Source organism: Salvelinus fontinalis, chromosome 8 (genome assembly GCF_029448725.1).
Source record: "Salvelinus fontinalis isolate EN_2023a chromosome 8, ASM2944872v1, whole genome shotgun sequence".
NCBI classification, from domain to species: Eukaryota; Metazoa; Chordata; class Actinopteri; order Salmoniformes; family Salmonidae; genus Salvelinus; species Salvelinus fontinalis.
Window position 1 is genome coordinate 10,516,584 of NC_074672.1, and position 22,904 is coordinate 10,539,487.

Genomic DNA, 22,904 nt, shown 5'->3' on the forward strand with positions numbered 1-22,904 from the left:
TCCTGGGGCTGGCTGAGGGTCAATCTCATCCTCTTCTTCCAACTCACTGTCAGACTCCAAATTGAGAGACATGATCCTCATATTCTGAAAATTCTTAATCTTCCAGATTGGAAGATGCTCCTTCCACACTAGCTTCTCTCTCTGACAAAATTATTTCTAAGGCCCTCTGAGCAGAGATTATTTTTGCCATACTGATTGATTGTGGTAAGGAAGCACACATGCAAAGCTATGTATTTGTTGTGTCCCTTGCCCAATTTGCATCTGGCTGGGGTAGTGTGGGAAAATACAGATTTTTTATACAATGTATCAAAATAATGTATTGTAATAACATTGTGCAGGTTCCCGCAAGACATTTTGTAGTTTCACACACTACAAAGGGTAAAGAGTGCGAGAAACGCAGGAGACAGGCAGACAGACTGTAAAAGGTATGGGTGTACCTGGTGCAGAGGAGTCAGGCACAGGACAGCGGAGATGATTAATAATAGTAACTTTACTCAAAATTACCAAATACATGTAGTAATACCAAGCCCACACAAAAGGACCGAAATACATAAAACAAACACGCACAAAAACCATGGGTAAAACAGAGGGTTACATAATGAACATGTAATTGGGGAATTGAAACCAGGTGTGTAAAACAAAGACAAAACAAATGGAAAATGAAAAGTGGATCAGCGATGGCTAGAAGGCCGGTGACGTTGACCGCCGAACGCCGCCCGAACAAGGAGAGGGACCGACTTCGGCAGAAGTTGTGACACAGACAGGTTCTTGGTGCTATGTTGAAACAGCAGGCCCAGGGAGGAGGAAGACAAGAGCACACAGCAAACTTTTTTCTTATTTTCAGCTACAGTGGACCTGAACACCACATATGTAATATAAATGTGTAGGGGGTGCACAGTGTGTACTCAATGAAAATGTGTTCTTTTACACGTTCTTCACAGAAAATGAGCCAAGGCTCAGGTCTCAGGTTGATTTTTTTTAAAAATTGTATCATTTTTCTTTTGGTAAACATTGAAAATGGGTCCCACAGACCCGAACACCACACAAGGGTTAATGCCTGTGAGGCTGTGTTCCAAAACACAGTGGAGAGCCTGAGCAGAGGAGATAACCCACTGGGAAACAACTGGTTGAATTAACATTGTTTCCATGTAATGTCAACTAAATGAATTTATGTGATGACGTTGAATCAATGTGTAAAACTGATTGGATTTGCAAAAAGTCATCAAAGTAAAGGCATTTAGATTTTTTATCTAACTTTTTACCTAAATCCTATGGTTTTGTGAAATGTTCAGTTGATTTCATGTTGAATCCACATTAGTTGACAACTCAACAAAATTTGTATCAAAACTAGACATTGAACTGACGTCTGTACCCGGTGGGAAGAGTGCAAACCATGACCCAGCAAGGTAAAAAGTTCTCCACTGTCTACTCAAATCCCCCCGTTGAAAATCACTTAGTTGTCTTTAACCAAATAATATATTATATATAATCAGATAACACCATCCAAATTTGCAAACTCTCTTTTCTAAACTAGAAACCTGACTATATATATTTCCATCTACTGTTCCTACATTCATATCACTCAGTCCAGGCTTGGTCTAGGCGTAAGTTGCTCCGCTGTGATTGGCTGATGACTGACACCATTTTCTGTTCCTCTCTCTCCAGGTATATGGCCCAGCTCTGAGTATTCCTTCACTCTACAGCCCACACACAACACACACAACACACACACACACACACACACACTGCTCCAGTCATTTCACCAATAAACAGACACAGACAGACTGACTGACTGACTGACTGACTTCTGGGGCTGGAAGCGCCAGAGGAAGGAGAAGGACTGAAAGACCCCAAATGTATGTTACTGACTTAACAATGACAATAGCTGATTCATCAAGCTGCACTGAATGGAATGTTTGTTTGTTGGTTCATCTGCCCTGCTTCTCTGCTAGTTAGATCAACACTGTGCTTCAAGGAGATGATCTTAAGATTCAAGAAAAACAGGTTTGTCCTATTGTATACATACAAAGCCACAAATTCCTCAGGTAAATGTCATTGTTAAGCCAGAGGGATGTCAGTTCTACCATAAACAATAAATCATGTGGAGGCTCAACATTCTGCATAGTAAAAAGGTGTGTACATTTATTAGGTTTTCAATTGTGTGTGTACAACATTTTCATAACTGCAAAAAACTGCTCAAGTGAACATAACACATTTACAGAAGACAATGTCATAGAAGATGTCATAGGCTACTGGCATCGAGGCATTTTATGTAGAAAAAAGTATTCCTTGAACTGCCTTCAAATTCAAATCTCCATCTTAAGACTTAGGTATTGAAATATTTACACTGGAAACAGAAAGGAAGCCATTTCATTGGTCGGCAAAATCATTGATACCAATCATTAATGTCGTCATCTCTGGCATAGTGTTTTTCTCTGCAAGTAGTGTGAACGGACCCTAACTCAGCCTTCCTCAGTAGTTGAGGACACATCTCCCTTTGCAGTTCCTGTGTCCGTCTTGGCACTTCCTGGTGGGCGTGGCTGATCCGTCCTCAATGCCCCGGGCATACAGACGCACCAGCTGACCATGAACCCTGGGAGGGAAGGAAGGAACAGGACAACAAGAGAAATGAGGACAGGGTCAGAGTTGGAAAACGTGGCATTGACACTTCAAACTATCGTGCTGATCCTAACAATACTGTGCTGGCTCCAATTTATTTTTCTCACAAAGTCCTTTCCAGCACGATTTCAGCTACTATGGTGTATGTATTACCAGGCCAGAGCAATACAACTCTGCTCAGCTCAGTAGTGCCCTCAATAGTGTCCTGATGTAATAATGTTTTATTACATAAAACTAGCAGGGGAGAGGCGATTCTGGAATATGTTCCTGGATTCATCCGATGGCATTGAGGAGTTTACCACATCAGTCACCGGACTCATTAATAAGTGCATCGACAACATAGTCCCCACAGTGACTATACATACATATCCCAACCAGAAGTCATGGATTGGCAACATCTGAGCTAAAGGCTAGTGGGGTTGGGTTAAATGTGGAAGACACATTTCGGTTTAATGTACTCAGTTGTGTAACTGACTAGGTATATCCCTTCCCTAGAGCTCCTGCTTTCAAGGAGCGAGACACTAATCTGGACGCTTCTAATAAATCCTGCTATGACCTCTGACGAGCCAATAAAACTGTCAAAGCATCAATAGAGGACTAAAATCGAATCCTACAACGCTGTCTATCACGGATTACAAAGGGAAACCCAGCCGCGAGCTGCCCAGTGATGTGAACATACCAGACGAGCTAAATTCCTTCTGTCGCTTCGAGGCAAGCGACACTGAACCATGCATGAGAGCACCAGCTGTTCCGGAGGACTGTGTGATCACGCTCTCCATAGCCGATGAGAGTAAGACCTTTAAACAGGTTAACATTCACAGGGCTGCAGGGCCAGATGGATTATCAGGATGCGTACTCAGAGCAAGTGCTGACCAGCTGGCAAGTGTCTTCACTGACATTTTCAACCTCTCCCTGACCCAGTCTGTAATAACTACATGTTTCAAGCAGACCGCCATTGTCCCTGTGCCCAGGAACGCCAAGGTAACCTATCTAAATGACTTTTGCCCTGCAGCACTCACATCTGTAGCCATGAAATGCTTTTAAAGGCTGGTCATGGCTCACATCAACACCATCATCCCAGACACCCTCGACCCACTCCAATTGGCATAACGCCCCAACAGATCCACAGATGATACAATCTCTATTGCATTCCACACTGCCCTCTCCCACCTGGACAAGAGGAACACCTGTGTGAGAATACTGTTCATTGACTACAGCCCAGCGTTCAATACTATAGTGCTCTCTAAGCTCATCATATGCTAAGGATCCTGGGACTGAATACCTCCCTCTGCAACTGGATCCTGGACTTCCAGATGGGCCGCCCTCAGGTGGTAAGGGTAGGCGACAATACATCCGCCACCCTGACCATTAACACGGGGGCCCCTCAGAGGTGCGTGCTTAGTCCCCTCCTGTACACCCTGTTCAACCATGACTGGGTGGGTGAGCAGGGAGTACCATCATTAAGTTTGCTGACGACACAACGGTGGTAGGCCTTATCACTGACGACGATGAGACAGCCTATAGGGAGGAGGTCAGAGAACAACAACCTTTCCCTCAACGTCAGCAAGACAAAGGAGCTGATGGCGTAGTGGGGTCGAGAGATTTAAGTTCCTCGGTGTCCACATCACTTAGGATCTATAGCGGTCCACACACCCCAACACAGTAGTGAAGAGGGCACGACAACTCCTCTGCAACCTCAGGAGGCTGACCAGATTCTGCATGGGCCCTCAGATCCTCAAAATTCTACAGCTGTACCATTGAGAGCATCTTGACTGGCTGCATCACCGCTTGGTATGGCAACTGCTTGGAATCCGACTGCAAGGCACTACAGAGGGTAATGCGTACGGCCCATTACATTACCTAGTCACTTTATTCCTAATTTTATGTACATATCTACCTCAAGTTACATCGTACCCTTGCACATCAACTCAGTACTAGTACCCCGTGTATATAGCCAATTTATCGTTACTCGTGTATTTATTATTACGTGTTATTACTTTTCTATTACTTTTCTATTACTTTTCTATTATTTACTCCGTAAATAAGCATTTCACTGTTTAGTCTACACCTGTTGTTTATGAAGCAAGAGCCAAATCAAATTTGATTTGATTTTAAGCAAGGGACAAGGGATTTTAAGCAAGGGACTGTCGAATTTGGTCAAGATAAAAGTGAATTACTATTTTGATAGGTTAGGCTTATTTTATTGGATAGAAGTTTTATAATGCTTTGTTTGTTTTAGAGTGGTCAGTCTACCATCTTGTTAATATAATAGATCACATTTTATAAAACCCTGTTTGTTTACTCTAGAGACTTCCTGTTTTTTTGCATGGGCTGCGTCACAGTCCACTGATAACTCCTTTATCGGTCATTCACATATGCGGTAGATAGGCTATTGTCAGCCCCTCGTGTTTGTCAGACATGAGAGGATGCCAAAATAGTTACTTTTCACGTAATTGTCTGTCTAGTCTGAACAGTTTGAGCTAGACTTTGAGTCAAGAGGGTTAAAGGGTTAGTAGAGTCTCCAGATAATGCCTAAAGCAGACTACTAAATGTACACTGAATCTTTAATGTCAGGTAAGCCAATAAGTAGTGATTGACATGATCTGATGAGTCATCCCTTACCTGCAGGAGATCTCAGTGTGAGGCAGTATCTCTCCGTCACAGTTCCACACAGACACTGTAGGAGCCTTACTGCAGCACAAACCACACAGGAAGTCTTTCTGCCCTCGCTCATCTCCTCTTTCTACCAGGTGCTTGTGGGAACTGCTTCGGCATGGTCTCTTTCCTTCCTCCGTCATCCCTCCATCATTCACTCTCTCCCTCTCTTCATCCTTGTCCTCCTCTTCTCCGGTAGGGAAAGAAAAGCGTACTGCCTTCACTCGGTGGACGTCCACGAACGGCAAGTCAAACTAAAATACAGCAGATAGGAAAGATAATTTATGCATCTATTGAAATATTTCTGTCTCAGATGACTGATATTTCCATACTGCTGTGCAGTACTTGAAGCCTGGCAAGCCAGTCCACGTACGATAGAAATGTAGCTAGCAATCATGGCTGCAGGGTTTGGATTTTGAGTCTGGCTACATTTCTTGTGGCCTCGCTGAGGTGGTCTTCACCTGGTCCTGTGTGCTGGTGTGTCTGTGTAGGAAGGTGAGGAACCCTAACGGGTGTGTGTCCCGTACGATGATCAGGTCACCTGTCCCATCGGCCAGGTGTGCGGAGGGGGACAGACCCAGGGGACTGCGAGGACAGGAGCTGGACATACAGGTGAGCGACACAGCCCTGAACCGGCCCTCCACACTCACCCACTCACCTGCAGCACGGGGCAGAGAGAGCAGAGGAAGTTCTGTGACACACCAGGTTTTGAACTCTGCTCTCCTGCATGCCACAAGACTGTTAGCCCACTGAGCTAAAGCCTAGGCATTAACTCTGAGAGCAAACATAAGACTTCCGGTCTCAGGCAAAGTTACCCACCACCACAGTGTGGTTCATTGAACCACCTCCATGCATTACATCGGATGTGTGTAGACTGGGTGTACACTGTGTAGACTTTACAGTCGTCTGTGTAGACTTTAAAAGGTAAGGGCCTTACCTTCAGTGTCGCTGCTAAATTGACTAAAGTGGGAGCTGTAGAGGGAACTAGCACCTGGAGACTGGGGGAACAGTCTCTCTGTGCCATTAGAACACACACTGCACCTGGAACACACAGATTGCCAACTATTACTTGTTTTACACATGATTTAGGTATAGTGTAATATACCCAGTGATGTAACAACAGCACATGTTCCTGACAGCCATACATTCCATTCATATGTGTATCATCAACTCGCAATCCCTCGTAGACCCTTGGGGGTAGCTATCCATCACATACAAAAGATAGGTACAGTCTGTCAAAGACACCAGCGTCCTGTACTGTAGCATCTCACAGTCCCTTACACTCCCTCACAGACCGTGGGGCAGTTATTTCAGACAAAAGACATTGGGTATAGTCTTTCACAGAGGTAGGCTACGCTCTTCTTTCACAGACACCAGCGTCTCTATCCTCTCCCAAGGAGGTGCTGTCTCTCCTTTCTTCCGGATCAGCTTGCTCTACGTTGGCATGGGAACTGCCCTCCTTAAGGTACAGATGTACACCCAACACCTGGGTCTCTGTTGCAGGTGGAAGTGACTGTAACTGAGGCAATTGAGGCTGTGTCACTTTCGCCTTCTGATGATGTAACCTAGCTCCCAGAACAGTTTCTCTCCACTGGACTGGGATGGTTGAGGTACCATGAAATCGAAGGCAATTATTTTCTTTCAGGACCTTATATTTGAGATAGGTAGCGATATCAGAACCCCCTCTGTTACCATCAGTGAGTTGTTAATGCTGAGCTTTTCAATATGCGGTCAAGAGTGCACTCTCCCAATCAGAGGAGCATGTGCTACGTCTTTAACAGGTAAAGAGGGCCATCCTTTCCTTCGTCCCTTGATCAGCCTCATCTGATGTAACTACCAGTTTGTTGTTTTGGATCTTTGTACCAGGCAGTGAGTGTCTTTATTCTCTAAGAAATATAGTTAGTTGTTACCCAGAGAGGCAGCGTGTTTTGTCCCTGGGGTTGGAGAGCTGGGAGTCTGCTGGTAGGTACTGAATTACGCCTGCATAGCTCCTGTTACTTAGGTACACCATAGCACCTGGGGGAAGAGTGGTGTTAGCAGCCATCATATGTCTCGAACTCATACTGTTAACACATGGAGACCTAAACACACAGAGGGAGAGAGGATGTATTTTCTCTAATAATTATTATGTAACATGTATACACAGTACCAGTCAAAGGTTTGGACACACCTACTCATTCCCAGGATTTTTCTTGATTTTTTTACTATTTTTTACATTGTTGACTAATAGTGAAGTAAAACATATAGAATCATGTAGTAACCCAAAAAGTGTTAAACAAATCAAAATATACACTCTTTGGCATTCTCTCAACCAGCTTCATGAGATAGTCACCTGGAATGCATTTCAATTAACAGGTGTGCCTTGTTAAAAGTTCATTTGTGGAATTTCTTTCCTTCTAAATGCGTTTGAGCCAATCAGTTGTTTTGTGACAAGGTAGGGGTGGTACACAGAAGATAGCCCTATTTGGTAAAAGTACATATTATGGCAAGAATAGCTCAAATAAGCAAAGAGAAATGACAGTCCATTGTTACTTTAAGACATGAAGGTCAGTCAATGTGGAAAATTTGTACATTTGCAAAAACCATCAAGCGCTATGATGAAACTGGCTCTCATGAGGACCGCCACAGGAAAGGAAGACCCAGAGTTACCTCTGCTGCAGAGGATAAGTTCATTAGAGTTAACTGCACCTCAGATTGCAGCCCAAATAAATGCTTCACAGAGTTCAAGTAACAGACAAAACATCAAGTGTTCAGAGGAGACTGCGGGAATCAGGCCTTCATGGTCAAATCTCTGCAAAAAAAACACTACTAAAGGACACCAATAATAGGAAGAGACTTGCTTGGACCAAGAAACATGAGCAATGGACATTAGACCTGTGGAAATCTGTCCTTTGGTCTGATGAGTCCAAATTTTAGATTTTTTGTTGCCATGTCTTTGTGAGATGCAGAGTAGGTGAATGGATTATCTCCGCATGCGTGGTTCCTACAGTGAAGCATGGAGGAGGAGGTGTGATGGTGCTTTGCTGGTGACACTCTCAGTGATTTATTTAGATTTCAAGGCACATTTAACCAGCATCTCTACCACAGCATTTTGCAGCGATACACAATCCCATCTGGTGCGCGCTTAGTGGGACTATCATTTGTTTTTCAACAGGACAATGACCCAACGCACCTCCAGGCTGTGTAAAGGTTATTTGATCAAGAAGGAGAGTGAGGGAGTGCTGCATCAGATGACCTGGCCTCCACAATCACCTGACCTCACCCAATTGAGATGGTTACGGATGAGTTATACCGCAGAGTGAAGGGAAAGCAGCCAACAAGTGCTCAGCATATGTGGGAACTCCTTCAAGACTGTTGGAAAAGCATTCCTCATGAAGCTGGTTGAGAGAATGCCAAGAGGGTGCAAAGCTGCCATCAAGGCAATTTTATTTCATAGTTTTGATGTCTTCACTATTATTCTACAATGTAGAAAATAGTCCAAATAAAGAAAAAACGTGGAATGAGTAGGTGTGTTAACTTTTGACTGGTACTGTATATATTTGAATATTATGTCTTGATACAGCTTGACATAATAGACGTGACTTACTTCTTAGAGCTTGATAGTAGTGATACATATAAAGACATTTCAGGTTTATGTGGGACACAGGTGATGTGAGATATTTGTTTCTGACTGAACATTGATTTAAGATGTAATTAGTTTGTAGGTTGTGGTCGGGTAAGAGAGGTATTATCCTCTGACCTCCACCTTGGTCTAGCAGACAGTGTTAAAGGGATACTTATGGATTTTGGCAATGGGTCCCTTTATCTACTTCCCCAGAGTCAGATGAACTCATGGATTCTATTTTAATGTCTCTGTGTCCAGTATGAAGGACGTTAGAGGCAGTTTCGTGAGCCAATTCAAAGAAATCCCGAATTACCAATCCCTTTAAGAAGTATTGCAGTAACAACTCAATATAATGACATGTCTCTGCTTTAGGTTCCATTTCATATACTTGAGTCACATTCCATATACAGTTTAATTTAGTAGTCCTGTCTGTGAGGCACTATCTATGATATGTCTGCAATATTAGACCATTCGCCTCATACATAGTGACCGCATCACATTGTGCCAATAATTACATGAATGCAAACCTCCTCGGGTGTTATTGCTTTAATTTTCCATTACATATGTACCTGAGTAGTCATATCTGAGAGGCCCCATCCAGCGGTGTCTCTCGCTCTCAGCCAGCACGTCACCATAGAACCCGTACCCCACCAGAGACACAGAGTAACGCACCAGAGACGAGCGATGGTGGACAGAACACACATCCAGAGGCTGAGAGTCTCCTGCAATGGTTTGCGGGAAGGTGAAGAACAAGGAGGGTTTAGAGGGGCGTCAAACTCATTTTGCCCCGGGGCCCGCATTTGTTCTTCAACGAGGTCCAGAGGGCCGCACTGAAAATGCGCTATATTGCATTATATTAGTCAATAAAATAAAACTAGTCCTCTATCCATCATTTTGAGAGTTTTCTATATTCCCTGACTCTCTAGCTTTCCTTTCAGAGATTATTAGCGAGCTGGACAGTCAAACTGTAAGGTCAATTATCATTTCTGCACAGATTCGATTTGGTTTTAGTCATTTAAAGGATATTGAGTTTGTTTCCCCTCCCCTAAAAAATATTTCATAAAAAAATATGTTTTACTCAAACGACCGCGGGCTGGTTTGGACCCCCTCGTGGGCCGGATCCAGCCAGCGAGCCTTATGTTTGACACCCCTGGTTTAGATCATGATTTTGAATACTGGCATGAACATCACAACTCTGCCTTTGTAAAATTGTGTTGCTGCTTATGACTGCCAAAGTGGTTGCATATGGCTCCAGTAAAGTGATTCTGTTAAGTTGGCTAAAATGATTTTAAGCAACACCAGAGTTGTAGATGATACTGTATAACAAAGTCAACTACAATGTCATCTAAAATGTGTTATTATGTTTTAATAAATGTGTTCATTTATGATCATATCTCACCAATGATAATGTGCAGAGCAGAGGTCACTGGGTCGTTGACTCCCACAGTGGCGAAACACACACAGTCTGTAGAGCCTGAGGAGAGAACACACAGACTCATATCGGACACAACTCTATAGTCAGGGTGAATCTCAAGTCTTTCACGATTCCTTGTGTCCTCCCTCCTCACCGCCGCCTCAAAACTTCAGAAGGACACGAAGAGAACATACACTTCCTTCTGAAATTTTGAGAAGAAGGTGGGAGAAGATGTGAGGAGAGAAGCAAAAAATTGAGTCAGAAATTTTTATATCAACCAAATGACTTTAATTTTTAACCAATAATGTCTATCTCACCCGCAGGAATGATGCCAATGTGAAGATCACATGACTGTAGCGTTAGGGAGGGGTCATGCTCCGATAGCCCTGCCTCCTGCTGTGTTCGGCCAATCACACCGTGCAGCAGCTCACTGAAAATTCCGTCCCCGCCCACACACACCACACTGAGGTAGAGACAAACATTAACAGTCAGTGATGTGATTCAATCCAATCCCAGGTATGTGCGAAATGGCCTCCTATTGCTTACACAGTGCACTACTTTTGACTAGAACCCACCATAGGGCTCTTGTCAAAAGTAGTGCACTATATAATGAATAGGGTGCCAAATAGTATACTTTTGGGACAAACGCCCAGTTTAATATTATTAACAGATTGTTTTGTGTGGGTCTGACTGGCATAGTGTTACTGTTTACATGACAACATTGTAATGTCTGACGTACCCATCGAAACCAGTCAGGTCTTTCTTCAGTATGTGGTCTCTCGCCTGGTTGGCCCGTTCTGTCACTAAATGACAAAAAACAATCAGAATTTGTTTTACTACTAGAAATACAGCAATAGACCATGTTAGTATGAGCATAATCATGCCAATATCAAGCCAATGTCAACACACAATGCACTTTCAATGCGCCTTCTATAGACAAAATACACTTAACTACCAGTTATACCAGTTTAAGTAAGTCACAGGATTGTCGGCATTACTATTGTCTCACATGGGTCTCACCTACAACATGAGAGCTGATACCTGCCAGCTCAAACAGTGGGGCCACTAGAGAGTGATAGATCTGCCTCCCTTGTTTCTTTCCTCCAAACGGGTTGATGAACACCAACAACCTGTGAGGACGAGAGGGGCCTGAGAGAGGAGATGAGAGGATGGACAGATCGGTAGAAAGAAAGCAAATTAAAGGAAAAGTAGAGGCAGAGAGGAGGAAACATGAGAAACGACAGAAGGCAGACATTCACACTACATAAGCACGTGTAAATAAAAGTATGCCTGTGTTTATGGGCCATAAAGTCAGGCTGTATAGTATATTATATGTAGTGGATAAGTACGAATGCCCACAAGGGACATCCTATTACAATGTTAATACTGGAGGACATGATCTTGCATTGCCTTTAAACCTAAGGGAATAAATACAGTTGAATTGTTACATTTAATTTAATTGGTGTCTTATCTCAGGACAAGTGAAGTTATCCTTACTGTGTGTTTTGAGGGCAATCCTCAGCTGGGTCATCCACTGGTCTCTGAGGTCCCTACTGGGACAGCAGAACTGGGTCCTGCCCAGGCGCCATAACAACCCATAGGACCTACTGCTGCTGCTGCGTTTCACATAGAACACTGCAGAACAGGACACACAGTCAGGAGGGGAGAGAGGGGGAGAAAGAGAGAGAGATTTCCCTCAGAATACATAGAACCACAATGAATTTAAAAACAAATCCAATTTTGATAAAATCCCATATCTATTAGGTGAAATACCACAGTGTGGCATCACAGCAGCAAGATTTGTGACCTGTTGCCACAAGAAAAGGGCAACCAGTGAAGAAAAAATGAAAACCATATTTATGTTTATTTTCCCTTCTGTACTTTAACAATTTGCACATTGTTACAACACTGTACATAGCCATAATATTTTGTGGGTCTAATGTTTACGGTTCATTTCTGATTGTTTATTTAACTTTTGCTTATTATCTATTTCACTTGCTTTGGCAATGTAAACATACAGTATGTGTCCCATGCCAATAAAGCCCTTTCGATTGAGAGTCAGCGAGAGAGATCAATCAAAATAAACCTAATTACAACACAGTCAAAATATAAGTACCTTACCGATTGGGAGACACAAGCACAAAGCAAAATGCTGTGCTATCTGGCCCTAAATCGACAGTACACCATGGCAAACCATTTGACTGATCAGAACCTTTAGAAAAACCTTACAGTACAGGCTCAGTGAGCACAACCTTGCCATTGAGAAGGATAGACACAGGAAAACCTGTCTCCCTGTAGAAGAAAGGCTGTGCAACCACTGCACCACAGTAGAACCTGAGATAGAGCTGCATTTCCTGACAAAACAATTTGTGTAATTTCCCCAAATTTGAAAGCTTTATTCAAGGTTTCAAAGACCTCTCTGATGAGAATAGGTTACCTGTCCTGTTGGGGGAAGACCCAGAGAGCTGTGCATTGGCAGCGCCCTACATTGCTGCCTGCCATAAAATGAGGGACAGTGTCTGACAGACCAACCTGCACATGTCCTCTATGCCATTATTATTGTTATTGTCCATTGTCTGGTTATTTTTACCCTTGATTATTGTTGTTACTGATTATCCCATTGACTCTTTATATGCACATTTCACTGACTTTTCCCCCTACAAATAACTTGTTTTAGTTGGATTTTGTATTGTGTTTAATATTGGCCCCGCTTATGTCTCTGACCTGGGGTAGTAACATAACTCACCTGTGAATTCTCTGTCTGTGTCTTTAGCTACTGACCTCTGGGGTAGAACCTGCACAAGCCCCTCCTCCACACCAATAACCTCCGATACTGGTACTGAAACTGTGATCACAGACAGACAGACAGACACACACCATTATGATATTTTGCCTTTAAAGGTGCAATATGCAGAAATCGCCTAGTTCACCTAATTTTAATTTGTGACAAAACAAGCAGTAATTGTGTAGAGAATCATTTTACCATCTAAACCGCTGTGAAATTACTTTTACATAACCAAAAATGTTGTATTTTCAGCTGTTTGAAGCTGGTGTACAAAACTGAAAGTAAAAGAGCAAAAAACTAAACTTACTGCAATAGGTAACTTTTTGAGCGACCCTACCAAATTCACGTGCTTATTGAAAATATATTTCACAATGGTTTAGATGGTACAATGAACTGAAATTAGGCAAACTATTAGTATATTAGCAACCAGGAAATGGCAGAGCAATTTCTGCATATTGCACCTTTAAGAATGGGAAGCAAAGAAATATCGCACATAGAACATATAGAACATACACTTCTTAGACTTGCTTTCAATGAAAATGACAGATCTATAGCTCATATTTCTATGTACATTTGGTCGGGTCACCCAAAAAGCTTTAACCTAATAATGCTCTGTGACTCTTGATTTGTGTGTGTGTACTGTGCGTGTGCATGTGCATGTGTTTTCTTTGTTTTGACTGTGTTAAGTTATCTGTAAGTTGTGTTTCGTGTTGGTGCTGTATAACTTGTTATTCACCTTTACTGGAAAAGGAACATTCTTCATGAGTACAGTGACTAATAATGTCTGTTTATACAATTTTTTATATAAAAATTTGGGTAAAAAGACGCACTACTTACTAACTTACTAACTTACATACAAAATTGATTGATTGATTTTTGTTTGTTTAAATAACTCTTTACATTTTACCACTAACATGTAGCCTGTCTACATCAGTCTCCACTTGCATGTTGTCTCCAAGACAGGTTTGGTGACTTTCTGTTAGTGGCGCATAGAACACATTCGCTCTACTTACAAGCACTGGTAACGCTGGTGTGATGGAATCATACCATATGAGGCTACTCAAGTGTTTCTTTTAATTTCCTTTAATCTCAGAGTGAAAGAGATTGTTATGCAGTTATTACCAGGCAATTTAAGATTAAATCCTATATAAATCTTATATAAGCCTTGCCTATATACAAGCCTATATACAAAGAGAGCGAGTCGCATAGATGCCGTGCATGATGAAAGTGATCGATTAAAGGATAAAAGGCACTCACCGGTCTTCTTATCGCGGTTCTTCTTATCAAGCTCAGTCCAGTTGAGGTGCCAGCCAGTAAGTGCTGCCCGGTAACGTTTCTTACCGACCCATAGACTGGACTCCAACCATACTGGATCTACGTCCATACTGGATCTACGTCCATAAACATATATAGAGAACTACAATCCTGTCTATCTCACTATCGCAGAAGAATGTCGGCAAGGGTAAAACAACGTATTCTACACATTACTCCAATAATTCCATGCAACTGATGAACTCTCAAGATAACAGCTCCATTCTGAGAACAATGTCTCGTTGTCTTTTTTTATTTAAATGTAACCTCTATTTAACTAGGCAAGTCAGTTAAGAACAAATTCTTATTTACAATGACGGCCTACATCTTAAGTGTTGTTCAGATACCATAAAGCTCTGATAAGACCAAAAAGATAGGGAACTAGACCCGCCAGCAAAACTTTTCAGGATCTGTAAAGTCCCTCCCTTTACAGTAACACGTTTGTCAGTGAATGCTGTTCTAAAAAATATGTTGTTTTCCTTATATCCCTCCCTCCATCTCACCTGTCTGCAACATTTGCATGCTGCTCTCTGATTGGATGTTGAAACCTGTGCTGCAGGTTAATTCGCATGAATTCTCATGTCAAACTATTGGATTCCTTTGACTCTTTAGTCACTTTTAAATGCTCTGTATGAATTAATACATTTCATAAGCCTTGTTTTCTTTCTAAAGCCAGGTCTAGTCTTTATTGCCTAATCTGTCTGAACTTGAATGCACATTGAATTGAGAAGTTGCCTATGATGTTGACTTAATAAGCCTATTTATATGTTTTAATCAACATAATACTCTGGTATTGCACTGATTATTGCCAATGCTAGCAACATTTTTGAATGAGCATTGTGCATAGATTGCGGGGAATTTTGATTTGCACTTGATTTATGGTAGCTCATCCTGCTTGCGCCAGGTAACACAGTTTTCCCTGTTACATTCAATAGCTATATTTCCATTACATTAACCACGGTACATGAAAGCTTAAGCTAAAAATTACATTTTGTGTGTATTACTTCATCACACACAGATTTTTTGTTGTGAGTGGAAACACATCACTGGCAGGAACATGCATATTTTCTTTATCCCTCCCAAAAAAGTATAATTAATTTGTTTGTACTTTCTCTTGTTTACTGTGTCATTTTTCTCACCTGTGGAATGTTGTAGGTGCCTACAGGGTAAAAAGAGCAATTCAACCAGTTTTGATACGAGAAAACAACATTTGGCTCCATTGCACTCCATTAGAAAAGGGCCACGGTACCAATCACGGCCTGCTCTAGCCTTTAGTGCACCCGTTCTTGACAGCGGAGAGAAAAATGTCAGTTTTAATGAAAATGTTCTGCAATTCTACACATTTTGCCATTGGGCGGAGAGAACATTTAGCAATTTTATAATGAATTTCATGCAATTCTACTCATTTTGCAATGGCACAGAGAGACATTTGCGCAGTCTTAAAGCAAATGTCCTGCAATTCTACCCATTTTGCCATGACTTATGCCATGCTATCTGAGCAAGAGTGACTAACAAAATCAATGGGGGGCCCCTGAAGGGTCGGTATTTGGCCATGATTACTACAAGTTTAGATAACAGGCTAGACTAACTTACCAATCTAAATATTGTTAACTGCTTAGCTGATTGAGTGATTATCAGTGACTGACAAAACACGATAAAAACTGCTGATGCACAGCCACATTTCCAACTTGCACCTTGTGTATTCTACTATTCTAACTCTCAACGGTAAATTGAGACCCTGACGGAGTTCCCACCAAAAGGATAATAATAATAACAAAACAAAAAATTGGGGGTTGGGGCCGGTTACGTTTCTTATGCCTGGAGTCGGCCCTGATGCCAATATATTTGACCGTCTGTACTCTAGTACTACCACGGACTACCATGTGAATTCTGTAGTTCCTCTTACTGTTCCTAAGTAGTGTCTAGCAACTGTTGCTACCATATGCGCCTGCCAGTGCAACAAGGATGAGTGAGTCTTAGGAAAGGACTGTATAGAATGAGGGTTCAGATGAATATATTTTTATCATATAGCATTTCCAGAAAGCATGGACTATTGAGTCATTATTAGTTTTACACTTAAGACATGACTCTGCCTTTGTGCTGGAGAATTTGTGAATTTTGTCTCTTGCATTATAAATTCTATACATTAGTTTATACTGGATTAAGCGTACATTTTCGTTAACTGTAATTTCGTTAGTTATGCTCCAACTTTTCCTCCATCTTGTGCCAACATCAGTTACTTTTAAGTAATTTCAGTATTTTTTTTAATGATTATTATAATTTTATGACAGGACAAGACAACCATAAGAACTGAGGACAATGTACTTAACAATACATAAACAGACAGACAAATACACACGATACAACACATTTGGAAAAGACAGTTATCATCAATGCAATGATGTAGCCTAATACAAAAAGAAATAAGGGAAAAACTTTGTTAGCTTACACTCCATGGCATTTGGAACATTTGCCTTTCTAATAACATATGTTTGCTTGAATTAATATTGTTCAATAGAACTCTAGTCGACTTAGTTTTTAAAAAATGCCGAAAGAGCAGAGGTGTGGACTTGAGTCACATGACTTGTACTCGAGTCAGACTCGAGTCACAAATATGATGACTTGCAACTCGACTTTGACTTTAACACCAATGACTCGTGACTTACTTGGACTTGAGCATTTTGACTCAAACTAGCTTGATACCCTCCCCAAGTCCAAATATTAAAAATTATGCTATTAAAAAAAGTGTGCAGCGCATCAACTCTTCATTTAACAGATTACAGTTTGAATCAAACAGCAGCCAATCAAATTGTGCCAGCTGAGAAAATGTTGCGCGTGGCAGTGCCGAGTGAACGTCATCGGGTGAATTCAGATGGAGCCCTTGGAAAGATGATACCCAAAATTATTATTTTCGGATATAAAGACTACGCTGTATCAACAAAAAAACAGATTGCAACTTGCAAAACATGTGGGAAGAAAATGACAGACGGAGGTGCAACTCTGTTCGACATTTGAAGCTGGCCATAGAACGCTAAGTAGTTGCTGATATAGCCAACAGCTATATCATTCATAACTTTGCTAGTGTAGCATGTTGGCTTACGTAACGTTAAATCAAGGAGCATCCACACAGTCAGTCAGTGCGGGAACGTGATCATTGCACCCAAGATTGAGCTACAACTGGTTATCTTATTAAATATCTTATTTGTTTACATGACCTGGTATGATGATGTGTTGATCAGTAAAGAGTTTAAAGTCGTTATTTTTTAGTTTCTGCCCAAAGTCGACCTTTAAGAAGAGAAATTGTAGAAATATGCAGGTTTAGCCATAATTCTAACTTTGTGGCTGTGGGAAGTATTGATGCTTTAAAGGTTGCTGTTTCGAATAGAGCCCTACAGTGGGCGCCTCATAATACCCATAAAACCTAGCGGTCAAACACAGAAACGGTTCGAATCATCTTTCCACCATTCATTTTTCACATCGTGAATTTTACAAACACTTCAAATGAAGTATGTGTTTGGTGTAGGCTTAACTTGGTTTGACGTTTTGATAACTGTGTAATTCTCTCTCGGACAAGGTGAGTTTTATTAATATACACTGCTCAAAAAAATAAAGGGAACACTTAAACAACACAATGTAACTCCAAGTCAATCACACTTCTATGAAATCAAACTGTCCACTTAAGAAGCAACACTGATTGACAATAAATTTCACATGCTGTTGTGCAAATGGAATAGACAAAAGGTGGAAATTATAGGCAATTAGCAAGACACCCCCAAAAAAGGAGTGATTCTGCAGGTGGTGACCACAGACCACTTCTCAGTTCCTATGCTTCCTGGCTGATGTTTTGGTCACTTTTGAATGCTGGAGGTGCTCTCACTCTAGTGGTAGCATGAGACGGAGTCTACAACCCACACAAGTGGCTCAGGTAGTGCAGCTCATCCAGGATGGCACATCAATGCGAGCTGTGGCAAGAAGGTTTGCTGTGTCTGTCAGCGTAGTGTCCAGAGCATGGAGGCGCTACCAAGAGACAGGCCAGTACATCAGGAGACGTGGAGGAGGCCGTAGGAGGGCAACAACCCAGCAGCAGGACCGCTACCTCCGCCTTTGTGCAAGGAGGTGCACTGCCTTATGTTAACTACCGTTGAAGTCGGAAGTTTACAAACACTTAGGTTGGAGTCGTTAACTTGTTTTTTCAACCACTCCACAAATTTCTTGTTAACAAACTATAGTTTTGGCAAGCCGGTTAGGACATCTACTTTGTGCATGACACAAGCAATTTTTCCAACAATTGTTTACAGACAGATTATTTCACTTAGAATTCACTGATTCACAATTCCAGTGGGTTAGAAGTTTACATACACTAAGTTGACTGTGCCTTGAAACAGCTTGGAAAATTACAGAAAATTATGTCATGGCTTTAGAAGCTTCTGATAGGCTAATTTATATAATTTGAGTCAATTGGAGGTGTACCTGTGGATGTATTTCAAGTCCTACCTTCAAACTCAGTGTCTCTTTGATTCAACAAGTTAAATCACAAAGGCTGGTCACAGTTTCATTCAGTAGTACAACACAATTCACATTGTATTTTATCATGGGCACAGTGGGAATTTATATATTTGATGTTTAAATGACGTCTTACTCCCAGAGTAAGAGAGAGAGAGTACACCACTTCCAGCAGATCTCCTTGCTGAGGGTGGCGTTGATCATGCACTGCTTCTCGTGGGGTGAGCCTGACGTTCCGCATGTCACGCCTCATATCTAAAACATGGAGAAAAAGGGACATAAAGTAAACATTTCGATACATCTACAAATTCAATGTTTTACACAATATTGTATCATATTTGATGAGTTACTGACCTGTTACCGTCTACAGGCTCGATGTTGGACAAATTCAGGTATGTTTATGCCCGTTTTGTTCGGTTTGCTTCCGTTTAAGAAAGGTTTTTCAACAGAATCGTCAGAATGAATACACCCCTGATCACATGGAAACAGTTCACTTTCATAGCAGCCACATACAAACAGCATGATCATTTTGGTCATTGTAGAATTGCTTCTTGCATCTACGTGCTCTCCTCCTCTCACCTTTTACCTTTGCTTGTGGACTTCACTCCACAGCACATCAGCTGCCTGTGACCAGGCAAAAAATATTTTCCAAGCCAAAACGTCATATCATAACCACTAACCACTACACACAGCTTACATCGTTAATGTCACCATATTAGCTAACGTCATAGCTAGTCAACATAGCTACGATAACTAACGCGTTAGTAAACATGCTACAATCATGCAATACCATGTACAGTCAGCAAGTAGTTTAGCAGTTACAGCGGCGGGCCCACGTGGCAATATATTAATAAAACCGAAAGCTTACCATGTCTAGCTAACATAGAATCCCTCTAGCAGCGAATGCAGGTAGCTAACATAGCATACCTCTCTGTTTGAACAGGGTATTTGAGTAGGCTAAACTAGCTAGCTGCATTCACTAGCTAAGTGAAAGTGAAAAGAATACAACAAAATATAGCTAGCTCTCTCTCTCTCTTGCTTCTCCTTCATTTTTAAATAAATACATTTGTTCAAAACTGTTATTCTAGTATCTTTCTCTCTCTGAGTCAACTACTCACCACATTTTATCCTCTGTAGTTTTAACTAGCTGCACTGTATCTTATGCTTTCAGAACTAGATTCATTCTCTGATCCTTTGATTGGGTGGACAACATGTCAGTTCATGCTGCAAGAGCTCAATAGACATTCTCCGGAAGGGGGTGAGAACCATGAGCCTCCTAGGTTTTGAACCCAATGTACCCAGAGGACGATGGAAACTATCTGTCCTCCAGCTACACCATGGTGCCACCATGGAGAGTGCTGTTGAGGCTACTGTATACCTTCATTGCAAAATAGTATGTTTTCAATTATTTGGTGACATGAATATATTTAGTATAGTTTTATCTGAAAAGGATAACTTTTTTAATTTTCCACTATTTCAATTTTTATGAAATTCACTGAGAATGATCCTCCCCTTCCTCCTATGAGGGTCTTCCACTGATGTGAGTGGGACATTTCTGCTGGGATGGAAGAATTATCTGGAATGCTCAACTAGATGATCAGGACAGTCTAAGGTACTATTTGCCTGAAGAGGTGAAGTATTGAAAGGAGGTATACGATTGTACTTTTGATCCTAATTCTCAAGAGGAAAGTAAAAACTGTCAGCCTTCAGATCACTGAGGAGAACCAACAGTGATAGGGGGATCGTTTGAAAGGGACTGACATGCAGGGATGGAACATAAGGATTTTGTGCACAGCAGATCACTATTTATACTAGCCCAGGTAACATTCAGGTCATAAATCTGTGGCATGCAATGTTTGTAAAGGCAAAATTTCACTGCTGTGTCAGGCTAGTTTGGCACATTGTCTACTAGCCCAGTCTGAAAAGTACTAGCCTTGGGATAGCTTAATTTCCATCCCTGCTGACATATATAACTAACTTCACAGGTCATTTGATTAGTCATGTACAATAGATGCACTCGTGAAACAAAACCTTGTTTTGTATGGGAAAACATTGAGCCCACAAGTCAGGTTGCTGAATCGAATCCCCAAACTAAGTAAAAATCTCTCGTTCCACCCCTGAGCAAGGCAGTTAACCCACTGTTCCCCGGGCGCCGAAGACGTGGATGTCGATTATCGCCTGTAGGGAAAGTCTAACTACACCACGGTATGAGAAGGTGCAATGTTAGCTAGCTAACGTTAACTAATGTAGTCAACTAGCCAAACAAGTTGCATAACCAGCTAGCCCACCAGGTGAAATTTAAGTAGCTATATCCCTGCCCTGGTAGGCTAACGTTAGCTAGCATGTCACCACGTGAAAAAGTATGACTACAAACCGTGAGCTAACGTTAACTAGCTGGCTAGCTCACAAAGGTCACAAGTCATTATGCTGGTTTTCCTTTACTTGTAAGAAAGGTAGCATGGGCCTCCCGGGTGGCGCAGTGGTCTAGGGCACTGCATCGCAGTGCTAACTGCGCCACCAGAGTCTCTGGGTTCGCGCCCAGGCTCTGTCGCAGCCGGCCGCGACCGGGAGGTCCGTGGGGCGACGCACAATTGGGCTAGCGTCGTCCGGGTTAGGGAGGGTTTGGCCGGTAGGGATATCCTTGTCTCATCGTGCTCCAGCGACTCCTGTGGCGGGCCGGGCGCAGTGCGCGCTAACCAAGGGGGCCAGGTGCACGGTGTTTCCTCCGACACATTGGTGCGGCTGGCTTCCGGGTTGGAGGCGCGCTGTGTTAAAGAAGCAGTGCGGCTTGGTTGGGTTGTGCTTCGGAGGACGCATGGCTTTCGACCTTCGTCTCTCCCGAGCCCGTACGGGAGTTGTAGCGATGAGACAAGATAGTAATTACTAGCGATTGGATACCACGAAAATTGGGGAGAAAAGGGGATGCAATTTAAAAGAAAAAGAGAAAAAAAAAAAGAAAGGTAGCATGCATTGTACATGTAACTACTGTCGGTGGTTATCTAGCTAATTTAAAAAGCATCTAGCTAACCACAGATCTTTGGCCTAACCAAAATAGCTTGTTAGCAACTAGCAAAGGCCTTATCTTATCACACAGCTCCAGCGACTCCTGTCACTTAGAGGCCAGATTTGTTTACAAATCAGTACATAGCACAGAACCATCCTCGCTTCTGATCGATGGCGAGACCTGAAGTTAGCTTGTTAGCAACAAAGGCCAGTGTAATTAAAAACATTCTAATAATTTTAAAAATGCTAAGGTAACTCGTTAGATAATTTGAAAAATGCTAAACAAGAATACACACAAGAAATAAAAGCTATCAATTATTTACACGATAAATTAAAAAGGCTATAATATCTACTTGCTACTTGTCGATGAGAGTTTGCATTAGAGAAATGTGGAGATTTTTCCCACCCCCTGCCTTGAGTAATTACGTCAAAGCTTGCGAGTATGACAGCCACATGAGCGGCTAATTAGCATTTAATTTTTGGTGAATATATTGATAAAAGTTACCTCGTTTGTGTAACGCCCTGATCTGTTTCACCTTGTCCTTGTCTCCACCCCCCTCCAGGTGTTGCCCATCTTCCCCTGGGTACTTATACCTGTGTTCTATGTTTGTCTGTTGCCAGTTCGTCTTGTTTGTCAAGTCAACCAGCGTTTTGTCTCAGCTTCTGCTTTTCCCCCGTCTCTCTTTTTCTCAACCTCCTGGTTTTGAACCTTGCCTGTCTTGACACTGAGCCCGCCTGCCTGACCTCTCTGCCTGCCCCTGACCCTGCCTGACATCCTGTACCTTTGCCCCTACTCTGGATTACCGACCTCTGCCTGAGCCTGCCTGCCGTCCTGCCCCACTATCTCTGGATTTTCAGTTTGCCTGCCCCTGTTGCTGTAATTAACATTGTTACTTCAACACCGTCTGCATTTGGGTCTTACCTGCATCGTGAAAGTCCGAGAGAGATTTGTGTGGTTATCAAAACGCCAAGCCAGGGTAAGACTACACAACACAAACCTTATGAAGTAG

General features: G+C 42.1%; 1 protein-coding gene across 1 annotated transcript; it reads right to left on the minus strand.

Moving 5' to 3' along the window:
• Window positions 1-2,103: 2,103 nt before the first annotated feature.
• LOC129860520 (ceramide kinase-like) lies at window positions 2,104-14,815 on the minus strand. The gene is made up of 13 exons (XM_055930969.1): window positions 14,335-14,815; window positions 13,039-13,137; window positions 11,790-11,927; window positions 11,313-11,441; window positions 11,032-11,095; window positions 10,610-10,755; window positions 10,278-10,352; window positions 9,448-9,600; window positions 7,185-7,290; window positions 6,212-6,315; window positions 5,736-5,932; window positions 5,242-5,528; window positions 2,104-2,593 (listed from the first exon to the last, which is right to left on the minus strand). Exons 1-13 carry the CDS (start codon window positions 14,459-14,461, stop codon window positions 2,473-2,475), a joined length of 1,746 nt encoding a protein of 581 aa, XP_055786944.1. The 5' UTR covers window positions 14,462-14,815; the 3' UTR covers window positions 2,104-2,472.
• Window positions 14,816-22,904: the final 8,089 nt, after the last annotated feature.

Bases quoted from the DNA above. Each gene is read 5' to 3' on its own strand.
- LOC129860520 (XM_055930969.1), bottom strand. From the start codon at position 14,461: ATGGACGTAGATCCAGTATGGTTGGAGTCCAGTCTATGGGTCGGTAAG. The intron at 11,096-11,312 runs GTGAGACCCATG...TTTGTCATTTAG, and splicing joins TATCAGCTCTCATGTTGTAG to TGACAGAACGGGCCAACCAG. The intron at 6,316-7,184 runs GTAACAACTAAC...TGTGTGTTCCAG, and splicing joins AAAACACGCTGCCTCTCTGG to GTGCAGTGTGTGTTCTAATG.